At 49.4% G+C, this 23,399-nt stretch overlaps 1 protein-coding gene across 1 annotated transcript in view; it reads left to right on the forward strand.

Annotated features, from left to right (window-relative positions):
* LOC144147359 (uncharacterized) overlaps positions 1 to 23,043 on the forward strand; it is a 36,335-nt gene extending 13,292 nt beyond the window's left edge. The window contains exons 3-9 of the mRNA XM_077679473.1: positions 3,278 to 3,444; positions 4,319 to 5,104; positions 7,098 to 7,262; positions 8,955 to 9,055; positions 10,425 to 10,678; positions 11,437 to 11,603; positions 22,046 to 23,043. Of these exons, the coding sequence (XP_077535599.1) occupies positions 3,278 to 3,444; positions 4,319 to 5,104; positions 7,098 to 7,262; positions 8,955 to 9,055; positions 10,425 to 10,678; positions 11,437 to 11,603; positions 22,046 to 22,231 (1,826 nt within the window). The 3' untranslated portion in view covers positions 22,232 to 23,043. The remainder of the gene's footprint in view (positions 1 to 3,277; positions 3,445 to 4,318; positions 5,105 to 7,097; positions 7,263 to 8,954; positions 9,056 to 10,424; positions 10,679 to 11,436; positions 11,604 to 22,045) is intronic.
* Positions 23,044 to 23,399: the final 356 nt, after the last annotated feature.

Consider the following 23,399-nt stretch of genomic DNA (forward strand, 5'->3'; position numbering starts at 1 on the left):
CCAGCCTTATGGGTTGCGCTTGGGTGACGGACGGCACGGTTATTCGACGTGTAGAATTGCGAGAATACGAGAACAGTGCATTGACATTTCTGGCGTTTCGCTTATCTCAAGCATCCACTGAAACCTGACATTTTTGCAGGATTTTAGGGCTTGGAATAAATGGGTTACTACTATATGTATACACATTAAAAAACCCGTTGGGTCCTCGTCGCCATTACGTGCATGAAATGTCAATTACTGCATTCAAGGAAGCAAATCATGAACAGCGAGCACTTGCATGTGATTTAACTCAAAGGTGTGAATTCCGCGTGAAATCATGACGATATGCAAAACGCCGTGCTCTCACTGCGTTGTGATCCGGGCACAGCGGAGACCACAATTCTCCAATCGTATTTTTAAGCAGGTGTTGACTTGTGGCCGTGGGTGTCTCCGGTTATTCTGGACACCATGTGTTTCAGTGGAGCCTTTAGGCCCACCTTCGCCGCCACCTTCCGTGACCGTCGTCGCACGTACCCACCTAAGAGGAGCGGCCATTGACGATGACAGCTAGTCATCGGAAGCTGAACGAGTTAGGGGCTCTTCCAGTGCTGTTCACATTCCATTGTATTCATCCGGACGGGGCACATAAATTGAACACAGGTGATTAGGGTATCTTTAGGGGCCGTCGGAGATACTGACAGAAAATAAGTTCATCTCTCTTGAGTCTTCTCCTCACTGACCTAAGCAGTGGTATCACCGCCGCTTAAGATTGGTCCATTTAATTGTGACGCCGCCAAGATATGATGGTCAGGTTCGCCGGATCATCATCTGGTCAGCGACCACCTCGCATTACAATTGTTTGAAAGCAACTGTGAGGACAGCCCGAATGCCGTTATAAATTTGTTCATACTGCCAGCCAGAATTCTAGACACGGAGCTATCTAACCACCACATAAATAATTAACATAATCTAATATTCCCGTTTCCATGGCTGGACTGACGGCCGATCTACATTCAAGAATCGGAGGAAGGAAAGAAACAGGGTTCGTCTAGTTTATAAAAATTTCGTGCCTGCCTCGGAAATCCCTTTCTGAAATGCGCGATCTTGCTAATGCCATTAGTTACGCGATAAGGTGCTAAATATCAGGCATATCCCCAATGTATGAGCTAGATATACGAACTAACGAAGACAATGCAACAGCAAGCACCGCTCATGTACTGACACACAAAACTTGGCAAAAAATAGAAGTATTCCGGTCGCCAACAAACGCAGCTGGTTAATCCTCCTCCGCAAGCCAAGTTTGAACTTAAAAAAAGTCTTAACGGAAACTTTTGTTACGCGACAGGTGTCGGGTCATTCTTCCAACATTCTAAACTCTTTCTCCCTTTCCAAATGAAAATTCCAACCTTCTAAGATGGAACTTTGACAATTAACTAGGTCATGACCAGAAATCCGTCTACACGCCATGCGCAGATGCAAGTCATGCGTACACAGCCACAATAACAAACATTCGCTTTGTGGTGGTCCAATCGCAGGCAGCAGAGCTCGAGCAACGCCACGCAAATTACCTAGCCTGGGTGCTGAATCAGTGGCAGGAAAGCAATTGTGTGAACCTGCTCTTTCGGATGACGCATACGAATATAAGAGCTGACAATAAATATGCTATGGTAACGATATGTGGGCGCAAAATAAAGAAATAATGAAGGAGAGGTCGAGACTTATAGGCTGTTTTAGCTAGAGAAATTGCCTCCAGCATTTGGAAGGTTGACGAGGTGGGATAAGCGATTCCGTGGGCTCGACCTGTACTGGTGCGCTCAGCAGTGGGGCAGTTTATCGACGAGAGAAGTGCGGGGGATTATTGTACCCTCCTCCTCGTCGTGCTGGAAAGTTCGGCGCCGTCGAGCAGCGCTCTACGCTCGACTGCCTCAGCCGATCGGAAGCTCGCCGGCGGAGGACCTAGCGAATGCAGTTAGCTCGGCCACTTCCTGCGGGGAACCCGTGGAGGAAACTGGCTCGGCGGCGGGCAACCTGCACCGCAGAAGTGACCAGACGTGTCGCCCAAGGTCGTCACTGCTGTCGACACATGCTTCGGCACAACGACAAAGCCTGCACGAAGGAATGCAAAAGGCCGCGGCGCGTCTGGAATATGCACGCCTTTAAAATAACAACGACGAACATCCGGTGGGAGTGTGCACAGCTCTCCCTGCTACCGCTACACTGCAGTTACAGTGCGTCGAACCAAACTGTGGGAACCAGTCGGTCGTCCTGCGTGCTTTTTGCGCTTTGCCGCCGTCGTTTCCTGCGCATTTTAAAATTCTCAACCGAATCGAACTCCTCCAACTTTACAGCTCGCTGAACCAGTCGGAAACATCAATAAAAATTTGGGGAAGACAGCCTGGAACATTTGACGCCATTCACGTGTGCGCGAATTCTGCGTGCAGGAACGTGTGTTATGTTTAGGCCTTTCGAATAGCGCGGACATTTGTTTCTTTCGTTGGGCGCACAGGAAAACTCCACGAACCGATCTGCATCAACGGCTCGTTCTACTGAGAAATCGTTCTTCTATTTTTGGTGTAATACGCATGAACTATGGTATTCCCCTGAAATGTAAGAATATTACGACCTTTCTGAACGCGTCTACTCCCATCGAGATAAATTACAACCGCTTACAATGCGGGTGGGATTCATCTGGACTGGTATTTGTTGAACCGTTCATTTTGATGATAGAGCCATAAAGGCTTCAAAGCGGTGACAGGTAATAAAAGGAACTTAAGTTTTCACACCGCGGGAAATGGGATTCGGTCGCGCAGTTACAACCCTGTGTGTACAAGCCCCATCAGTTCATTTGTATATGGGTGCAGCACGATGGATGCTGTAGGAGCCTTGCTGGGCGTATCAATGTGCACATACCGCGCCATGATAAACGTTTAAAGTGCGAGAAAACGGTCACGTAGTGAAAAGCAAGACACACAACCACTTTCAAGGCTTGCGGCTTATTTGAGGGGCTCCTTTCATGCAGCCGGATGTATGGTTTAGTGAGTGTGTACGTGCTAATAAAGCAACCAACGCAGGCACTATTTTCTTTCGTCCGGCCTACGAGCCTACATTCACGCCCACGTTCACATTTTCACTTTCGTTTCCATGAGATAGCTTTATTGTGTTTTTACTCGTGTGCTTGGAACGCCACACTCGTTTACATTTGTTGCGTTCTACGTCACTGGTTTGTGCAGTGCATCGATAGCTGCCCGGGGTAACTACCAGAAAAATAATGCAAATTTATTCTCTTAACGTCGCGCAGAATGCGGGATCCTCGTCGTGCCCCAGGTGAACGCTTCAGTCACGACCAAGATACCAAAGACGTCATTGAAGCCGGCAACCAGTGGTGCTCACTCACCGAGTTCAACTCTGTTTCCTGTAACAGCCAAGAAGAGCTACGTCTATTCGACAACCACGTCGCATTCAAAGGTTTGGGTTCTTGGTTATCATTTCATAGTTCTGGCCGCGAAACTGGCGACCTATTTTTAAGGCAGCAGGGAGCCCGTATCCTAGAGGTGGGCTCATCACTTGGCTAAAGTTGCCGTGCTGCACGGTTTTACGTGGGTAAAGCGGAGCCGCCGGGAGAACAAGTTCCTGTTCGTGTATTTTCTTTCTTTTATGTCTCGTCCGTGGGTAGATAGAACATGCGACGTTTTTTGCGTTGATGGAGCTCCGCTGGGCCAAAAAAGTGGCAGCTAACGGACATAATGCATTTTTCTTCTTGCTAAGCGGCAAGAGAACAATCCACTTCGGGTTGTGATACCCTTATACAATGTCCTCTTTTTCCCCCTCTTCTCTCTTTCTTCTGAAAAAAGCAGGTGCTACGTTTTTTTTAAATCGCGGGTTAATTACGACGCAATAAATGTAACCAAAATGATGCAGTCGAAAAAGGGAAATTAATTGGTGTCTTCAGCCTTAGGCCGCTATAGTTTGGGAAAGGCTACACGAAGTCGATGGTGTGCGAAAATTGTACCTTGAGCTGCCTTGCTAGGCTTTGCTAACAGCGCTAGCTTCCGCTTCACAGGTCGCCTACAGAACGCAAACTTGCCGTGAAAATTGTTTCCAGTAGAGGCTAGAGGTCCGTTAATACATGAGTTGCTCATCTTTCTCACAAGAGTACCTTTAATGTGACTATTCGGCTAGGATTGTTTGTGGGGAGATATCACATCTCTCACGTGTTATGGGCTTTGATGTCCTCTGTCAAGTATGAGCTTACTGTGTCATCTGCAAAGAAAAAAAAACTCTTGCGGTGACTTGAAGGTTCTGGGAAAGAGTTATCCCACCTAGTCTGTGTGGTGCGCAGGCGGACGTGAGCGCAGGCCGGCGCGGTTCGGTGCCACCGACGCTGAGGGGCCAAACGGAACCTCCTGTGAAGGGCCAGGAACCTCCCGTGAGGGGCCAGGTACATCCCATAAGGAACCAGGAATATCCCGCGTGGGGCCAAGAACATCCCGTGAAGGACAACAAACCTCCCGTGAGGGGCCACGAGTACCCCGTGACGACGCACGAACATCCCGTGACGACCCACGAACATCCCGTGAAGGGCCAGGCGGAACCTCCCGTGAGAGGCCAAACGCAACTCTCGGGGAGGGGCCAAACTCAACCGACGCTACGGCCGAGCGCAAACTTCGTCTACAACCTGGGTCAGTCGACCACCTCCGCATATCTGACCACGACACCGCCGCCGTACTCGGCGCGGTCCTCGCAGCCGCACAAATCTCCCGTGGCCCCGCCAGGGGGACACGTGCACTATAGCGTCTACCAGAGCAATCAGGTGGTAAGCAGCCACAACCACCACCAGTTCGAGTACGCGGAGTTCCGCGGCACCGGGGACCGCAACTACGTGGGCGGACCTGCGCAGCACCAGTACTGGGAGCCGCCACCCCAGGGCTACGCCGCCAACGGCCACGGTGCCGGTGGGCCCAACGACTGGTACAGCTACAACACGTTCGCCAAGAGGCAGGCCCGCGAGATACGCGCTTGGGGCAAGGACGCAAGGCATGATGGCAGCTTCTCCAACCACGTCCATGGCAAGGGCAGCGGCTCCTACGACGAAAAGAAAGGACGCCGCTGGCCGTCCAAGAAGAAGGCAAGGAACCTTATGAAATGGTCCCCTCTCCCATCGTATACAATAAGCAACCTCGCCTCCACACCCCCTTCTTTTTTTGCCGTAAAGCTCATCTATGTAAATTAAAGTCAAACGTCGGTGTCGGCTAATCGCAAAAGCATGACGCAGAAGTAAGATTTACCCGGAGTCTGAATGTGAGGGTGGAAGTTTGTACGCAAAGTTTTGTAGAGTCTACCATTTAATTTTTTTTTCTGAAAGCGGCTCATTTCTGAGCTGGTTCTCTTTAGCGGCATTAACTTACGCAAATATACATAAACAGCGCAATACACATTTTGTTAAAAATACATGAAGCATGTCTTGGTGACACGCCCTAGGTTTTCTGAAGTAATTTTTAGCGCAAGAATTTCATGTGGTCTGTATTGCACTCATGCTTTAAATTACCCTTGACTTCGGTTTAAAAGCAGTACAACGCCTAAAAACACACGTTGAGGTGCTTGTTTCAAGAGAAAGAAGAAAACAAACACGAGAAACTTTCTGAAAGCCCGTGCAAAGAGTGAAGGCCCTTTTCTGAAAATCTGTGCAGAACCAACAGGCGCATGGTTTCAAGCAGTTGCCTACTGATGAATGTGGCAATAGTCTGCTGCCAAACTTCTGAGTGGGAAAGGTCGTGGCAACTACCAGGGCGCATCGTGCGGGTCTCGTCGTGGTGATGGTGTTAATTAACGGGCGCGGTGTGCCGTCATACTGAACTGACAGGCGATGCTTCGCATGTCCTCACTTAACCTGCGGGCGTCTGGAAACAGACCCAACGGCCGCCTCTACAAATAAATTTAACGAATTTGCGTCATAAGTTGCTGAGGGCTTAAATATAGTATAAGATAGACGACTTAAAATGTCCAACACGCATTGAAAATCTGCATAGGGCACATGCGCTTCCGAAGCAGTTGATTCCTTGAACCATGTCCACAGCGGGAGTCGGAAAGCAGAGGGACTTCAAGGCCACGCTGCCACCATTCACATTGCAAGCTGAGGTGCTTGTGGTTGTAAAATATTAGTTGTAACGGTCGTCGTTCCGATTCCCGCACTCCAGATCACGCATTAGGTCGTGTATCCTCGCGAGAAATATTCTGCAAGCATGAAAAACTTAATCACTCTCGTGCTCGATTAGAAATTATACTTTTTGGTTGCAATTTGATAGGTTATGTTTGCTTGGTGTTAAGTAGCGGTGAAATACCTACCAGATTGCACCGGATTTTATGTAGGAGCGAAACTCGCTGCAATTTGAACACCTTCACTCATAGCTTCAGTGTATAGAATGTTCTGGCGATTGAGCTACTCTTAGCCATACCTTATAGAGACCGGCCTGATTTAAAGCGAGACAATTTAAGCTATCAGTTGAGGCCTTTACACGAGTGAGCCAATATACTCTTCACATCCCGTGAGCGGTTCTTGTGTGGCTCTCGTCTCGACAGCTGCTGCATACAGTTGGCACTTAATGAATCTTCAAGTATACTTCTGTCAGGATGCGCCACTGCCGAGTTGTCGGTTTCGGGGTCACATTGCACAACTATTAGCGGCCACCTGGAAGTCACGGAGAACGAGAATGTAAAACCTTTATTGCGCAGTCGCTTGGGAATATATGCCACCTCAGTTATCAACAGTACCGAGTCGGGGCGGAACAGTTGTGGCTACCGTTTCTATAAATAAGAAGAAGGAGGGCTGCACTTTTCTAAAAACTCACTTTTTGTACGAAGCTCAATCGGGGCACATGTATAAAAATCACTATGCATGAGGATTCGGCCTTCCAGTTGCTGTTCATATTCGAATTTTTCTTTCCTTACTGCGCCTGTAGGAAAAGGCCCGCGTAAACGTTAGTCGCAGTGTGCGGCTGTACTCTCTTGCAAATTTAAACTTGTACGCGCGCAATCACCGCCCCGTTAGAGGCAATAATTTCAGGACTCCATAGCCGGGAACAGGGGGTGCTTGAACTCGACGCGCGTGTTTCTTGTTGCAGGCGTACGCTGCGGGCCATCCCGGCACCACCCACCGTCCTCGGCGCACCAAGCGCACGGGCAAAGTGGACGCCCGCGTGCCGGACCCGGACCTCATCAAGGCCATCGCGCCGGCGGTCAGCCTCGTAGTGGGGGGCCAGGCCGACTACAACACCTGGCCGTGGATGGTGAGAGCCGCCCGTTCGTCCCGCACCAGTGGGGGCTCCGGCCCCCGCTTTTCACCGATGCTAATGTCGCCGGCCGGTGGGATGGATGCTGCAGGAGCACGCTCCCACAGTCGCCGACCAGCCAAACAGATAAAAAACTGAGCGCGCGCATTCGGCAGCTAGCGGAGCCTTTGCACTGCTCCTGTTCGCCCACTTAAGGAGCGCGCCGTAAAAACGATTATTTGCATAGCTATGTATGAAGGAACCAGGAGCGAAAAGTTGACTCGCAACCCTAACTCTCTAAAGGAAGAAACAAACGGATGGCCGAACAGTTATAACGTTATAAGAACGGCCAGAGATATATAATTGCTTCTACATCGATGGAGTTTTACGCAAGCCAAGATGACGCATTAGGCCATTTTATCCTCCTGGTCTTTTTTGCAAACCTCAGTAAAAATTCTTTGCCTATGACGCAACTTATTCCCTTTTTTTTTAATTTCTGGTGACATTTTTAATTTTGAACACAATCCGTACACACGCCTCAACAACATAAAGTATTGTGGTCAAGATTTATTGACCGGCGTGAAAAAAGAGAAAAATGTTGGCTTGTCGTGACTCGTAAGTTGGCTTTTCAGGGTGATTGAAAGCCAGTGACGAAAGGACGTTAACTGAATGCAAATCCCGCAGCACTAAATATTAAAAAACATCTGGTTGAAAAAGGGCTTCAACACTACCTGTACGCAAATTACAGGCCGCGTGGGGAGTTAAAAAACAAACAAAAAAAAAAGTCATGCAGTGTTTTAGCATAATGATGCACTTAAATGGTGCATAGATTACGGGAAATGTGCCGCAGTAATGAGTAAAACAATATGAACACACACACACACACACACACACACACACACACACACACACACACACACACACACACACACACACACACACACACACACACACACACACACACACACACACACACACACACACACACATATATATATATATATATATATATATATATATATATATATATATATATATATATATATATATATATATATATATATACACTCTAAGCAGTGACACAAAAAAAAACTCTCGACACCCATCATCTTGTGCAGAATTAAATTACCTCAAGAGCTTAAAAAGGCTTTGCTGCAAAATGAAGAACAAGCAATAATGATTCTAGCAATTCAAATAATGTCCATTCAAAAAATCTCTAATAGCCTGAACGACACACTTCTGTTTTGCAGGAGAAGCGCAATAATTTTTAGCCACACACACGGCTACGATCTATGGATGACGGTTGCTCCGCGCGCTCAGCTGATCATGTCGGCATTCATGCTGGACAGCCGCGTCTATGGAGCCACAATATGACCATTCTGAAGACACACGCTTTTGAACGCGATAGAAATATCGGGGCATGTAGGCAACGCCGAGTCCTAGACGAGAAAACTGTACCTTGAGTTTCAACTGACTTATATATTAAGTCAGCTGAAGTCCACTCAGACACTTCTTTTTTTGTTTAGGCGTCGCGCTCTTCGGAGTCGCGCTCGGAGTCGCGCTCTTCTAGGCGACTCCGAATGGCGCCAACGGATTCGTACCGACTTGCGAGAGAGATTTAAAGGTGCCCGATATCTTTTGTCACGTGCCATGCAGCCTACTCAAACTTGCTTGTTGAACTGCACGTGTCGTGTTTGTGGCTTTTTCCAGGCTGCCATACTAATGGGGAGTGAGCTCAAGTTTCTGTGCGGTGGATTCCTCATCAACGACAGATACGTCTTGTCGGCTGCACACTGCTTCCAGAGGCACAGGTTAGTCAGCTTGAAACTTAGTCCGCCGAACGTTAGTTGCGGCGGGCGCGGACGTATGGCTTATTATACGTTATTACTTATAATAGTATTAACAATGGACGTCATAGGATTATAAGTAATTTCATTTCATTTCAAATGAAATGAAATGAAATTACTTATAATAGTATTAACAATGGACGTCATAGGATGCTGCTTGCATCGTGTAATGTCCTTGTTGAGGATTTTTGTTTTAACGTTCCACGTTCGTCTCCAGTAAAAACATTGTCTCATTTATCTGCTTGACAATATCTTCTTTCTTTTTTGCGGTTGTCTCTTAGGCTCTCGCATGTTTCATTGTGTGCAGTATTACGACTATCGTACATTTGAAAGGGCCCCTGCAACTTTAAAAATGTTTTTCGACATTTGAAACGCGTTTAGTACAGGGCCAATAAGCACGCCTAGTCGATAGGTAATGGGTATACCAAATACACGAGCCAAATATTACTGCCCTACTCGCATGAGACGATTCGGAGACTGGCTGTAAAGATTTTTCTCTATTTCCTGGTGTTTTTCTAAGACAGATCATTCTTTGTGTGCTTAGCTGACGCCAGACAAGCAATATTGCCGCTATTGGCTGTTTTAGCAATAAAGTCATCCCATGACAGTTTAATAACATTGCAATAAGATCAAATCAAAGGCGGAGAAAAGTCTCCGCCACGGCGAGCACGCCCCGTACTACCGTTTCGTAGTGCCGGTATCTAAAGCTATCGCAGTGCTTCTCAGCACTCAGTAAAGAGGGAAGGTGTTCACAGCTAAAGGGCTTAAATGCTTTTTGTTGTAGTTTTTTGTTGTTTTATCTGTGCGTGAGCACAAAAACCGATCGGCTGTATACCTGGAAGCTTAAATATTCAATTTGTTGATTACTTGGTTCAGACCTTGACCTTTCCTTCTGTCATGGCTCCGTTGATGTCTCTGCTGATTTAAAGGTAATAGCACTGCCCATGTTGAAAAACTGACAAATACGCTTGTCTTGAGGGAAGGAGAAAGAAAGAGATTTACTGAGAAATGCAGAGAGGGGGAGGTCTTTATTATGACTAAGGTGAACAGATCAGCCAGCGGCTTCTCAGTTCAAATGGGCGGTAAAGAATGGCAAACCTTTTAATGGAACGACTTTAATGACCCCTCATGGGCCTATACCTACTCCTTCGCTTAAAGCCTAAAGGTATATTCATGCTTGAATACTTTTGCGCTTTTTGTTTCGCTTTTGTTTCCGCCGCGACTGCGACGTCTTTTACATTCTGTGAAACTGCAGCCCAATGTCTGGACAGGGAATGATCGGTAATTCTGGGAGCCTTGACGATCATAGCGATGCAACGTGTTGTCGCTGCAGGCCTTCGCAGCGGTACGGCGTTCGCCTGGGACAGATTCGCGTGGACGAGGGCCGCGTGTACCACGTGGAGAGGTTCGTGCAGCACGAGGACTACGTGCGCCGCGAGTACTACAACGACATCGCGCTGCTGCGTCTCACCGAGTCCGTCCCGCTGGCGCTCATCAAGCCCGTCTGCCTGCCCAGCGCCGAGCTGGCCCGCTCCGACCTGGTCGGCAAGGAGGCCACTGTGCTCGGCTGGGGAGACACCATGTTCGGTGAGCGACACCATGCTCCTCGGTCGCCCGCCCCCCTCGGGAAATGGGAGAAACAGGGCCGCCGATGGACTGGCGCGGAAAGACTAAAAAATCTAGCGTAGTTAATCGACGGAACTCCTATGTATGGCCGCTTCATCCGTGCTTTGTGCGTGCGCCAGCTTCGAGACCACCACTCCACGAATTCGCGAGGTGGCGTCACCAGTGCGCTACTACTGACAGCCGGCTTTTGCACTGCCGTGCGAATTACATACGTGGTCTCGAGGGGTGATCGTAGAACACCAGAACAGAGATGACCTGAACTGCTCCAGAGTGCTCCTCGTTCCAACTTTCGTACACCTGCGAGCACATACCGCGTTAAGATCAACTGGGGGGCGACCGGGACAGTCAGTTCACTCCAAGCGGATGTTTTTTTTTTTTTTTTTTTGCATTGCATCTGTTGCAAAAGAGCAAAACAACTTCTTCGTCTCAAACTTCCATTCATGTAACAGTACAGTCAGCACGCATCTTCTTCATGTGCACACGAAAAACGTACCCAGGTTTAGGGTGTCCGCAACGGGTAATCTTAATTTCACAATACAAAAATGACTTGTTTTGATTTAGTTCCTCTTCAGGAGCTGTTTCGTACGTAACAGACACGTTTCTTAACAAGCAGAACTTGAGAGGCACGACATGGGGCACCTTTTTCTAGGGTCTGCGCTCTGTGTAGGCATATGACGCTCTAGTTCCTTACAGTTCCACACGTGCCACTTTGCGCGCAGGAGGACCCCGCAGTGACATTCTGCAGGAAGTCAACGGCCTGCCCGTGGTTCCAGTGAAACAGTGCAACGAATCCTACTCAAAGCTCCGAGGCAACCCATTCCGGAGAGGCATCACGTCCGAGTTCGTGTGCGCAGGCTTGCCGCAGGGCGGCAAGGACGCCTGTCAGGTGAGCGCAGGCACGGTACACATTTCATTCTACTGCATATACGCAGATGATGTAGCCAGCTTCTTTTTTGCTTCCCTTTGTTCGCTGCACTGCAGCTCACGATTTACAGCTTTGTCTTTCTACGCTTTTATTGCTTACTTCAGGGCAGTGAAGGTGTTATAAATGTGCGTGCTGAATGTGCCAGAATTTCGGAGTACCATTGCGGGCTTCCGCACACCATAATTAAGGGCGTGTGTACGTACACCCTACGGTACTGTTCATTATTTTATTTCCAATGGGTGTTCGTACACATTTAAAAGGGCCTGCCGCGGGACAAGGTATTCACACCGTTACGTGTTGGGAATAAGGGTGCACAAAAGTTTTGTGTGAAGTGGCAGCCTTGCGTCATTCTGTTGCCAGATTTCCGTTCCCCTCAAAACGCACGGCCGCGTAATTGCAAAACTCATTTCAGAATCGGTTGTTTAGCTTACTCGTGCATGAATAATAAAATGATTGTACAGTCGAACACGGATATATCGAACTCCAAGGGGATCGCGAAATAGTTCGATATATGAGAAATTCGATATAAAAAAATATGGGCTCTGAGACCTCACCTGTGGTGGACGATCATTTACCGATCTGCGCATTGAAGAATGACAACTAATTAAAAACTCACGACGCAACATGGTGCTTTATTTGCGTGAAAAAAAATCGCTGATCTTGGCCAGCTTCTTCGTCCTGGAAATAAAATTCAAGACGCTGGTCTCGATCTTCTCGAGACTATCCAGGTGCAACAGCCCAGTTCCTTCCATGTCGCCGCAACAACGGCGAATCAAGCTGAACGCAGCCGCCACTTCACCGGCGGAGTACGATCGCGCAGCCGCCTCCTCGTCCGGACGATCTGCGCCACTCGAGCTTATCAGCCTGGGTTACTGCGGCCGCAGCTACGATATTCTCGTCACCGACGCTCGAAACAGCCTGAACATTGCTGTCAGCGTTCACTAAGTCGTCGGCAGACACTCTTTCAGCTTTGTCGCAAAGTCCATGTTCTTGCGCTTCTCTACGCTGGCCGCAGTTGTAGCGGCCGTTGCTTCCGCGTCGGTTCACCCTCACCCAGTCACACATGTCGTGAGACACGTACACGACGCCTGCACAACTCCAAAATTCCAGCGTACGCGCCTTCGCGCACCATGCACAAATAACACGCACGCAAAAGAAGAACAACGCGCACGCAACACAAGAATTTTGATGGTAACGTTTCTAAGGCGCTCTGAACGTTCTCCAAAAAGCGCTCGCGATGGTCACCTCCAAGAGAAACAGCAATCTACGGAAGGTGCGGGACAACTCTCGAAAGAGCAACAACATCAAAATGCAAAAGGAGGAGGATGCCGCCAGCGCATTCGTTCCTTCTCTTCCCTTTTCCGAGGCGACATCGGGGGAAGACAGACCCAGAGAGAGAGAAAAAATATTTTCGGCAAGCCTGGGAACGTAGCTAGCCGAAAAAAAGAGGTGTTCCTCATTTCGGAGAACGTGTGCAGTCGGAGCGCAGTCGGGGCATCCTACCTCGCACTGTGACATTTTCCTGGCGTTTCGGGCTTCTGTCCCTGTCGGGTTCCGGCGAAGGCGTGATGTCGCCCGCTAAGCGACTGCCAAAGACCACCTTCGAGCTCACGTGGCGTTCGATATAGCCAATGACGGGAAAAATACCGTTCGATATAAACGTACTAATTTCTACAGGGTGTCCCAGCTATCATGCACCAAGATTTAAAAAAAGAGTAAAGGCGTAACTCGAAAGAAACCAGGTGCATAATGTTTGCAGTACTGTGAAGAAGCGCACAGTATTTTTTTCTTTAATGAAACCTAATTAACTAATTGTAATTAATTATCTAACTCGAGAAATACTGTCCTAATTACTAAAGTGTCAATGAGGCACTTGTAGGTAACCACGAGGGGCATCTAACTGCGGTATTTTCAGCGATGAACTAATTGCGTACACATTTATTTTGACTGATAAAGGAAACCCGCGAAATATGAAAAATACCACGTGACGGCGCCTCCGCGCGCACCGTAAAGCAACGCCCTCAAACAGGCGGTCTCTAAGTTAGCCAGAATAAAATAGACAAAAGAAAGAAAGAAAGAAGAAATCGCGACCGAGTTTATTCCTTATCTGCACACGCGTCCCGCGAATCTTGCTGCTGCTGCTCCTTCCATGCATGCTTTTATCAAGGTGATGCGCTGTCTCTTCGGGCGGGTAACACGCGAAGCAGTTGCTTTCAATCAGCTTTGTTTGGGGACGCTGCTTTACAATGCGCGCATAAGCGTAGTCACGTGGTATTTTTCATATTTCGCGGGTTTCCTTTATCAGTCAGAATAAATGAGTACGCAATTAGTTCGTCGTTGAAAATAGCGCAGTTAGATGCCCCTCGTGGTTACCTACAAATGCCTCATTGACACTTTAGTGATTAGGACAGTATTTCTCGAGTTAGATAATTAATTACAATTAATTAATTAAGTCTCATTAGCGAAAAAATTACTCTCCGCTTCTTCACAGTACTGCAAACATTATGCACTAGGTTTTCTTCGAGTTACGCAATTTCTCTTTTTTTAAATCTTGGTGCATGATAGCTGGGACACCCTGTATACTTTTACACGGAATTTTCGAGGGGATAATTTATGTGTTCGATATAGACAATAATTCGATATACCCGTGTTCGATACACCCGTGTTCGACTGTATTGTCTTACAGAGGAGGAGGCCCAATCTCTACGGTAACCGAGGTTTTCAGTTGGCGGCGCCCATGACAAGGAGGGATAATGTGCACACTCGTTTATTAGGGGCGAAAACCCTTAGTGGCTGCGGCTTTTGGCGTCTCCTGTCGTCTTAATCGTCGTCGTCTTAATCGTCGTCGTAATCGTCGTCTCATGTAGTCGTGGCACTGAAACACCGGGAAACTCGTTTGCGCCTCGTGCTAGAGCGTTACGCGCACTAAAAAACACCGGGACACTTATTTACGCCTCGCGTTGGAGCGCTTCGTAACGCGTATACTAAAAAGAACACTGGGACACTCGTTTACGCCTCGGGCTAGATAGCTTCGTGCTTCAAAGACAAGAGACTTTTACAGCAAAGCTGTATACCTCTACCCCCCAACGGTTTCATCTCCGTTGGCGAAAGCGCCAACGCGCCAAGGATACACTTGTACACTGCACGCTTCGCCCCTTTCCAGGTTTCACGTTAGTGGTGATGGCCCGGGATTTTTTTTTATTAAAAGAACAGACGCGGCCGCGGAGACGCCAGCGCCATCTCTCGCCCCCGCCACGGATCCTCCCGCGGCGAAGTGCGAGGAGGTGGCGCCGCTCGTCGGCACCCCAGCAAAGAAAGAACTGAAACTAAAGCGTGGCAAACTGTTCGCATGGCGACGCAGTGAAACATCCCCCTCGCGAGGGGCACGATCAAATGCAGAGCATTTCTGGGGGCGCACGACGTTAAGTAGTTTGCGTTACGTTAATGTTGTTGCACTTGTGGCAACTGCTGACGAGAGAGCGCTCGTCAGCAGTAATTTGAATGAGTCAACGATATAAGGCGCGTTCGTAGCGTCCCATTCTGTGTCGGCTTTGTGGCGCAGTGGGTAGAGCACCATGTACATTGCGTTCTGCCCATAGGGTCGAGGGATCGAAACCAGGCGCCGGATAGTATTTTCTTTTATATAGTGTAGGGGGAGGGGTGCGGACAACGACGGTGCGGACCACGACGGGACAACGCGGGTGACATCATGAGTTACTGAAATGCTCTGCATTTAAAAGCATTCACAGCGATGGAAGGGGCGCACTGTTCGGTGCTTTTTCCTCCAGCCTTTGAAACATAATCCCGCGTAAAGGCGTTATCATGTAAACACGTCGTTCACTCTTATAACGTAAGAAAATTTGACCCCGAGGAGGACAAGGAAAAACGCTTGCGCGTGGTACAGGGCTCTTGAAGGGTTCAAGCCATGCGATGGGCACACTGCCCGGGGCAGCAGCATGGCAGCGCCTTCTTCGAAGCGCACTTGCCCTCCACTCCTTTAGTGACCCTCCCTATTAGTGGCCCCAAAGAGTTGCGGGGCCGTCGTGGCCCGGATGTGTTCGGTCGAGCAAGCTATCAGTGCTCGCCCCATCGTTAGCCCACTGCACCTAGTCATCGCGAAGCGACTGTTTCATTGCGGGGCGGTGAGCTTGCCCCCGCACTGCCGCATACGAATCGTTTCTGGGGGATGTTAACCGCCCAATTGCGCGGCAATTTTCGATGCAGGATTGCAGCGTCTGGAGCGCAGCCAGGAATAGACGTAACGGGTGGCACACTGCCGTTCAGTTCACTTATACGCGGAACAAGGAGCGTGGCATAATTTCCTTCTTCTTTTCGGTTACCCCCGAACCTTTTGCCCCGGTAGACGGTCGTTGCTGGTTCCAACGCACAGAGAACTGACCGATGCTTATGCCCCTAGTGCCAGGGTAATCCCAGGTTGCTCAAATTAATCCGGAAATTTTGCACGATGGCCCACAGTAGTCGACGCATTTCTTTGGCACGCTGAACTCCAAACCTGTGTGAAAACCTGTGTGTGTGTCCTGCGCGTACTAAGATCGATCGAACAACACGCGTTTAATGAGGAGTTGAGATGTTGGTGCATCCTTACTTTCAAAAGCTTGGATTTGTTCACTCAAACGAGAGCTGTTACGATTTTTTGAGGCCTACGTTTCACAGCATTGTGCCACATCTGAAAGACCTCAATAACACATTTCTGTCGTCGTTTCACGAACCAATTTAGATATAGCTGACCTGTGTGTATAATTTATAGACGCAGAAGCAAACTCATCTCGAAATTTTGCCCTAGTTAGCAAAAAAAAAAAAAAAAACTGTTGTGGTTTTACGAGCCGAAGAAACACCTGCAGTGGAGAAACACCGCAGTGAAGAGCTACGAAATAATTTAGACCACCTGGGGGCGTTTTTTGAAGGACGCCGAAATTCCGACACATGGGCGTTTCCGTTTTTTGCCTTATCAGGAAAACAGCCGCCGCTGCCGGGATTGAACCCGCGTCTTTGGTGCCAGCAGCATAACGCGTTAGACACGGAGCTACCGCGGCGGTAACAGTTTTCAGAAACCGCAGATGTATCTGCATTGTTCTCTTCCCCGATGAATTTTCTTAATATTCCAACCTTCCTCAACCCCACTGTTTTTGTCATGATATCAGGCCGAAAAGACGCGTGGAATTCCTGCGGCATATACCCGTGAGAATCTCTCCGGGCTATCAAGTGGGCAGCCCAACGCGCTCATCGCCTTCCGAGCATGCTCGCTTAATTGCGGTTTCCCTATACATACAGCCGGGCAGTTTTTTTTTCCCCCGGAGGCGGCCGTACGTGTGCGTCGCCCGCGGTGAGCCACCCAAGCGGATCGCATACGACGCCGCCACGCTTTGCGACCGAACGCGGTTGGGAAATAGCCTGAATTACCCGGGCCGGTATTTTCCGCACGATATTTGTCATCGTCCCGTCTTTGTTATGACCAAGTCATCGGGCCAGGGAGAAAACGGTGACAACGGACGCGACGCACGTCAGTCATGGCGCGGAAAGAAATATCACGAAAGAGAAAGCACACGAATAAGGATGCTCATAATTTGCTCTACTACTACCTGCGCTGCTACAACTTGCGAGAAATTGCTTTTCGTTTTAGCCGATACGGGCTGCAGAATTCTTTACAGCGATCGCTTTAGTGTTCTCACTGATGGCATCTGTAACGCGAAAACGCCATGAAAGAAAGTAAACTTTCTCTGGCGATGATGACGAATGATCGTGGGTGAAGAGAAAAAAAAAAAAAAAAGACGCTTCAGTGGCCGGAATCCAACCTGGGTCCCTCGCTATGAAGCCGGCGTCTGTCCGATTGCTTCATTTCGACATGGTCGGAACTGAGTCCAAATTCAGACGACAACCAAGGAATCCGTCACGAGAAAGCTTCGCGTTCAACCATCGTCGTCGTTAGACGGAGGGGTGCATGATTTAATTTTTGTATTATTTGGCGGTAACAATTATTGGGTTCAAATCCTTAGGTTTGCTGTTCGGCGGGCATGATTTCCGTAAAAGAGAAAATAGTAGCCAGTAGCAGAAATTTTAAACAGCTCCTAAAACGCCAGAAGGCCTTAACAAGCGTAATGAGAAAACACTAGCGGGTAACGGCGGTAAAGTGACAACACCAGTGGTAACAAAGCAAGAAGCAGGTTTTCAAGTTAGCACTTTCTCAACAGGAATCTGAAGCAGATTATCACGTTCTTAATGTGTCACAACTGAGAATCAATTGCTTCCGTTTTTATGACGACGCCAACGGACATTTGTCTTAAACTGGCGCGTGAAGACTCCTGTGAATTTACTCTGAGGTCTGTGCTTGTGCTCGCGTCTTTGTGTTTCAGTATGACCAAGCACGCGCACAGGCGCGAGCGCACGAACGCACGCACGCACACACAAAGCCCCCAATTCATGATGTGAACGAGGTAGGGCACCAAAGCCGAACAGAACACGATTTACCGGGCTGCAGTCCAAACGAGCGCAAGAAACAAAACACGGTTGTTTGTAAATTTCGTTTTACCATACTTCTCAGTTAATTAACTTCATGAAAGGTTGAAGGGCTTCAGTTTTATCCTAGCTGCAAGCACGGGTCTGCCCGTTCCACGATGGCTTTGTGATGCTGCGGGAATGATTTGGGAGAGATGTTATTTCTAATAATACTTTGACTGGACTGATAATTATCCAGAATAACTGCTGAGATAAAGCTATTCATGGTTATGTAGTCCTTTTATCAGACCAGCGTGCCGTATCATTTGTTTCGGTATAATTACTGTAAAACAAGATTTACAGCCGTTTTGCATGCATACCCCCTCATTTGGAAGGCCACGCATTGACAGCAAACACGAATTCCGTATTGTTGGACGACTACAGAGTGAACGAAATAATTATGAGATGCAAGCGATACTGGAGGTAATGAAAGAGTCGTTTTGGCGTCCAACTGCGCTTGGATTTTTGCGACGGTAGCTATATTAGATTGAGATATACGGAGCATTCGTGAGGAAGTTGGCCCCGCCGCAAAGCCCGTTCTGTTGGCGGTGGCCTGACACGATCGCAATATTTGGGGGTGGCAGTACACAGCATCGCTGTAAAAACCAGCCACTCATGGTAGCAAACAAATTTTGCAGTAGAGTGGCATTTAAAATGATTCCCCTTTGTACTGTCTACGCCTGCGTGCAAGGGGCGTGATTTCGACTGCTCTGCAGAAAAGCGTACGGGTTGTGAAGCTTGCTTTGAAGGAACGTGTTACCGGTGCATTTTAAAGCTGCACGAGCCAAGTCGTTAGTCTCCAAGTCGGCCAAACGAGTTGGCATCGGCGGGAGGGCGACGCGAGGGTCGCTCTCCAGGTGCCAGCAGCCGCCTTTGAGGCTGTTCCGTTTGTGCGTGTCCCTCCATGCGTGGCGACACCGCGCCAGCGAATGAGGCGCACAATGCGCTCCAGCATAAGCGGCGAAGAATCGGGCACGCGAAGTGCCGCGACTCCGAGTAGGCAGATCTAAACAAAGCAGGGCGCTTTAGTTTGCGTGCTGGGGAATCCTCGCGCCGAAAAAGAAGCGAGGCGTCATCGCCGAAAATAAAATATTAACGCTCGCTTGAAAAACACGCCGCAATAAAGTGCGTCACAGGAAGTAATCGTGTTTTGCCCCAACTTCGGCTCAACTCGAAAAAAAGAAATCGCCAAAACCCACGCGCACGACGCCGGAGACGGACAAAAAACGAAGAAGAAGAAAAAAAATGCGCAAACTAAAATCCGATCCGAAAAAGAGCCTCGTCCGAGACGACTATTACAAGTCCGGCAACATGTGCGTACGGAGAAAAGGAAACGCACCCGAAATGACGAGCCTTGCACGCACGCTGGAAATCGTTCACCAGCGTGGACGGGACAGACTCGACTGCGCGGGGTTCGTTTCGCGCCGTATGCGGAGGCAGTGACCAGGCGCTGGCCTGGAACCGCCCGCCGATTATCCCAGGCAACGACACTGGGGGACTGTGATTAGGGCTCTCGCGGCGAGCATCACGGCTTGACGGGCACCGAGCAGTCGAGAGCGGGCCCGCACCGGCCGCGAGGAGAGACGGCCGAGCGAGCGCGGCGCACAAGAAAAGAAGGTTCGCCGGGCCACGCGGAGCTCATTGCCTTCCTGGGGTCATTCCCTGAGGTGACCGGACAGGAAACGAGCTGCTTTCGTGAAATGTGCGTTACGAAAGAAAAGAGACGTCTGCCGTGCACGCCCGACTTTGAGAAGGGCGCATTTCAAGGAAGGTGGTCTGGCAGTAAAAAGGGAAGGAATAATGGAGACGTAAAGATGCGAATATACACTGCGACCCAGCGAGTGGGATTCATTCAGGCTTGCGCGAGTGTATCTCTGTGACCCTCGCATTCTCTAGTCGTACCGCAGGTCTAACGAGCTGCGTGACCAACCACAGATTCTTCGTGCTGTATGTACTTCGGGTAATGGTACAGACACCAGTTTCATAACGTACAGCTGTGCTCGAGCAACTTTAGTGAAGTCTGTTTTACGTGGGGAGCTACCTTCTGGTATACTTTGCGAACAATTAGGGAGTAAATTTCCGCGTCGAGGCAATCCACATAAATAGTGCACCGGCACTGCTGACTCGATCACTGCCCCTTGCGCAGTCTCGCTTTTGCGCAGGGTGGGCAGACCGCTATACGCGTAACTTCTGGAGGGCTTTCCTGTCGCCGCCTGCAGCTTTACTGCCAGCAATTAACCAAAAACCAAAATACCTTAACCATTTCACTCGCTGTCAGCTCAAGATCGATGCTTCTCGTTACTCCCGCAAGATAAGGCCCATCACTCCACCGCCGCTTCCCTCGGCCTTCTTTTAAACTAGCTGAACCGAAGCAGACGACTTTCCCCGTAACCACGACGGCATTAACCTCGTCTAGCATCCGTGAAAGACCCCTAATGTATATAGCGTGCTGTACTCGCAATGAAACGCGCTCACCGAACGCAAGCAGGCGGGGGATATTACGCCTTCGTTGCACTGACCAACGAGCAGGGTGCGGCCGGAGGTGGTCATTGATCAGTCGTGCGGACACCCGCGTGGCGTGCCTATCCGGGCACGCACACGGAGCCAGGTGGGGCGCAAAACGGCCATAGCGTGCGCCCACACTCGACCGGCATCCGGAGCCAGCTAGTAGCGACGAGCTGCGGTTGAGCCGCTTGCTGTCACGAGAGCTAATCGCCGACACGCGCTGGCCACGCACTCGACGAAGTCCTGATTGCCGGCATGAGATGGATTTCGGCGAGCAGCGCACAGACCGGTAGCCGTGGGGGCTGGCGCGGGGCTGGGAACGCTGCTCCGACGACGGGGTCAAAGTTCCACGCCGAGGAGGCCGCAATCCGGTTTCGAAACAAGCGGCTCGTAATAGGTGGCCTCGCGGTGCCCAGCACGACCACAAATTGGCCACCTTTGCAAGAGGGCTCTTTGTATATTCTATGACTGCAACCTGCGAGCACCACTGCCTGAAGAGGGGGTTCGCTTGGCCACACCTAGCCTGGTGCTTTGATCGCTGGTGCCATTTCACCCTGTTCGTCTCACTGTTATTCCCTGTACAGCTAGAGGCAGCTCGCAGAGGCTCGAGCTGCTAGAAGAGGCACGATGTAGTTGCGTTTAACGTTGTCCGTTCGAAAGAGGCTGCGCCGTGTTCACGGATGGCGGTATGTTACAATGTGTATTGTTTACCGCTCAAATGTGTAGTTTTTCAGTTTAACCGCTTCGATTCTGCATCACAGATGTGCGAATGGCAGGGATGTTTCGTACGGTAAGTTGAGAATTGAACGACCAAGCAGCCTTACAGTTTTTACAAGCAGAGAAGAAAACACATGATGTGCTATTGCAGCTTCTGCTTGGGGCTTAGCGTGCCGACGCTGCAACTGGCCTTGGTTTTGGCTGATGTCAAGGCGTAGAAACTTGTGCGCAAACACTTCGTGCATAAGCCGAGTCACGGCGAGGCGGCGCAGAATAACTTAAACCATCTAGGCACCGTATTGGTGTGCTGATATTGCGTATATATGGAGGGAACTTCTCTATTTCGCTTCCATTACAAGTACCATGGCCTAGAATCGAACCCGCTACCACGTGCGTATAGCAGCACTACGCCTCAACCACTCACCAAAGCGGCAGGTCTGTTATACGCGGCCAGTGGGCTACTAAAGAGACCGGTCTCTCTTAACGCCCTTGCGTACACATCATTATACTTTAGGACAGTGCCTGCCTTCTTTGTACCGAGACTACACGGCTTAAGTTTGGTACCCACTAACAAGCTTTCCTCGTGTTTTAAGTGTTTTAACCTCTTTGGAGGACGTGCATAGTAGCCTTCCCACCACGGGGCCTGACGTTCTTGTGCTTCTGCGCAGGGTGACTCCGGAGGGCCGCTGATGCTGGATCACGATGGACGCTGGACTGCCGTGGGGATTGTATCGTTCGGATACCGCTGCGGGGTGGCTGGCTACCCCGGCGTGTACACGCGCGTCTCCAAACACCTCCAGTGGATAGACAATAACATCTACATGGACTCCATAGGCTACAACACCATAGTGTGAGCCAGGGAAGACTCCGCCACAGCGTGCGGGAAACAGCCCGGAAAGTGTTTTGGGCACTCACTCTCCTAGGTGCGCCCAGGCAGCCTCCCGAGTGACTATAGAGGTAGACGTGGGTAGGCAGTGAAGCAGGGAAGTGAGGGCTACCCACTGACTCGATTCGTTGCGCTGGCGCACGGAATTCGGCGCATATCTGCGCAAGCACGCCTCATCTACCCTGCTCCCCTGCGGCGACGCCTCTGGGTCGTATTCATAAGCCTCACTATGACATTATAGTATAGGACTACGAATAAAGGCTGAGGATAATCGTGGCCGCTAAGCACGCATGCGAGGTCGTCATCGTCGCTGAAGCAAGTGTCCCCACATTCGCCTTGTTGCCTCGGGCAACGATGTACGCGAATGGCGGACGGAAGTTCCATTCAATCACTGCCGAGACTAGAAAGTTGCTGCATTGTGTTCGTACGTGCTACGGTCGACTGCGCAAGCATCTCAGAGGATTCTCCACCAGCAGGCTCCTTCATCCAAAGCGATTGCGTGACGGTGCCAGAAAGTGTTCGAAAAACTGGTTCAAGAATGATGTCAGTGTGCGCGAGGACAGATGTGTGACTGCCAGAAACAGCAACTTCTGCGCGAAGAATTTTTTTGTGGCTTTCACTTGGCATTATACACGAACGTGGTCAACGTTCGTACTACCAACAGACAGCGGTATCCTGCGGTGCTGGACTCCACGGGTATTCGCAGATTTTTCTGTGCTGAGAACTGGTGTTTGTTTTCTTTATAATCCCTGGAAATAAATTCAGAAGACAATGTCAACGGACGAGGGCTCTCTCCTTTTGTGTAATAATGTTCTCGATGGGATGGCAAAAATATGTTGAATTACAGGTACGGAAGAGATGTCTAGGTCGCGGGAGACGACGTTCATCGTCATCGAGGGCACAAAGAACCACAGTTGAACAAAAAAAAAAAGTACAGGAACATACGTTGCGCTTAAACGTATTACTAGTGGCAACACAACCACATGCAACGTGACTAAAAATGTTTTCCGAGTTACTCGAGGCTTTATGAAACTCAAAATGATCTTAACACTTCCAGATAATACAGCGCATCAAATTTGGCGAAAGTGAATGCAAAGTTGTTGGGTAGAATAGCAATCGAATTAAAAACACGTTCG

The sequence above is a fragment of the Haemaphysalis longicornis genome, unplaced genomic scaffold (assembly GCF_048455015.1).
Source record: "Haemaphysalis longicornis isolate Haplotype H1 unplaced genomic scaffold, Haemaphysalis longicornis Haplotype H1 scaffold_1, whole genome shotgun sequence".
NCBI classification, from domain to species: Eukaryota; Metazoa; Arthropoda; class Arachnida; order Ixodida; family Ixodidae; genus Haemaphysalis; species Haemaphysalis longicornis.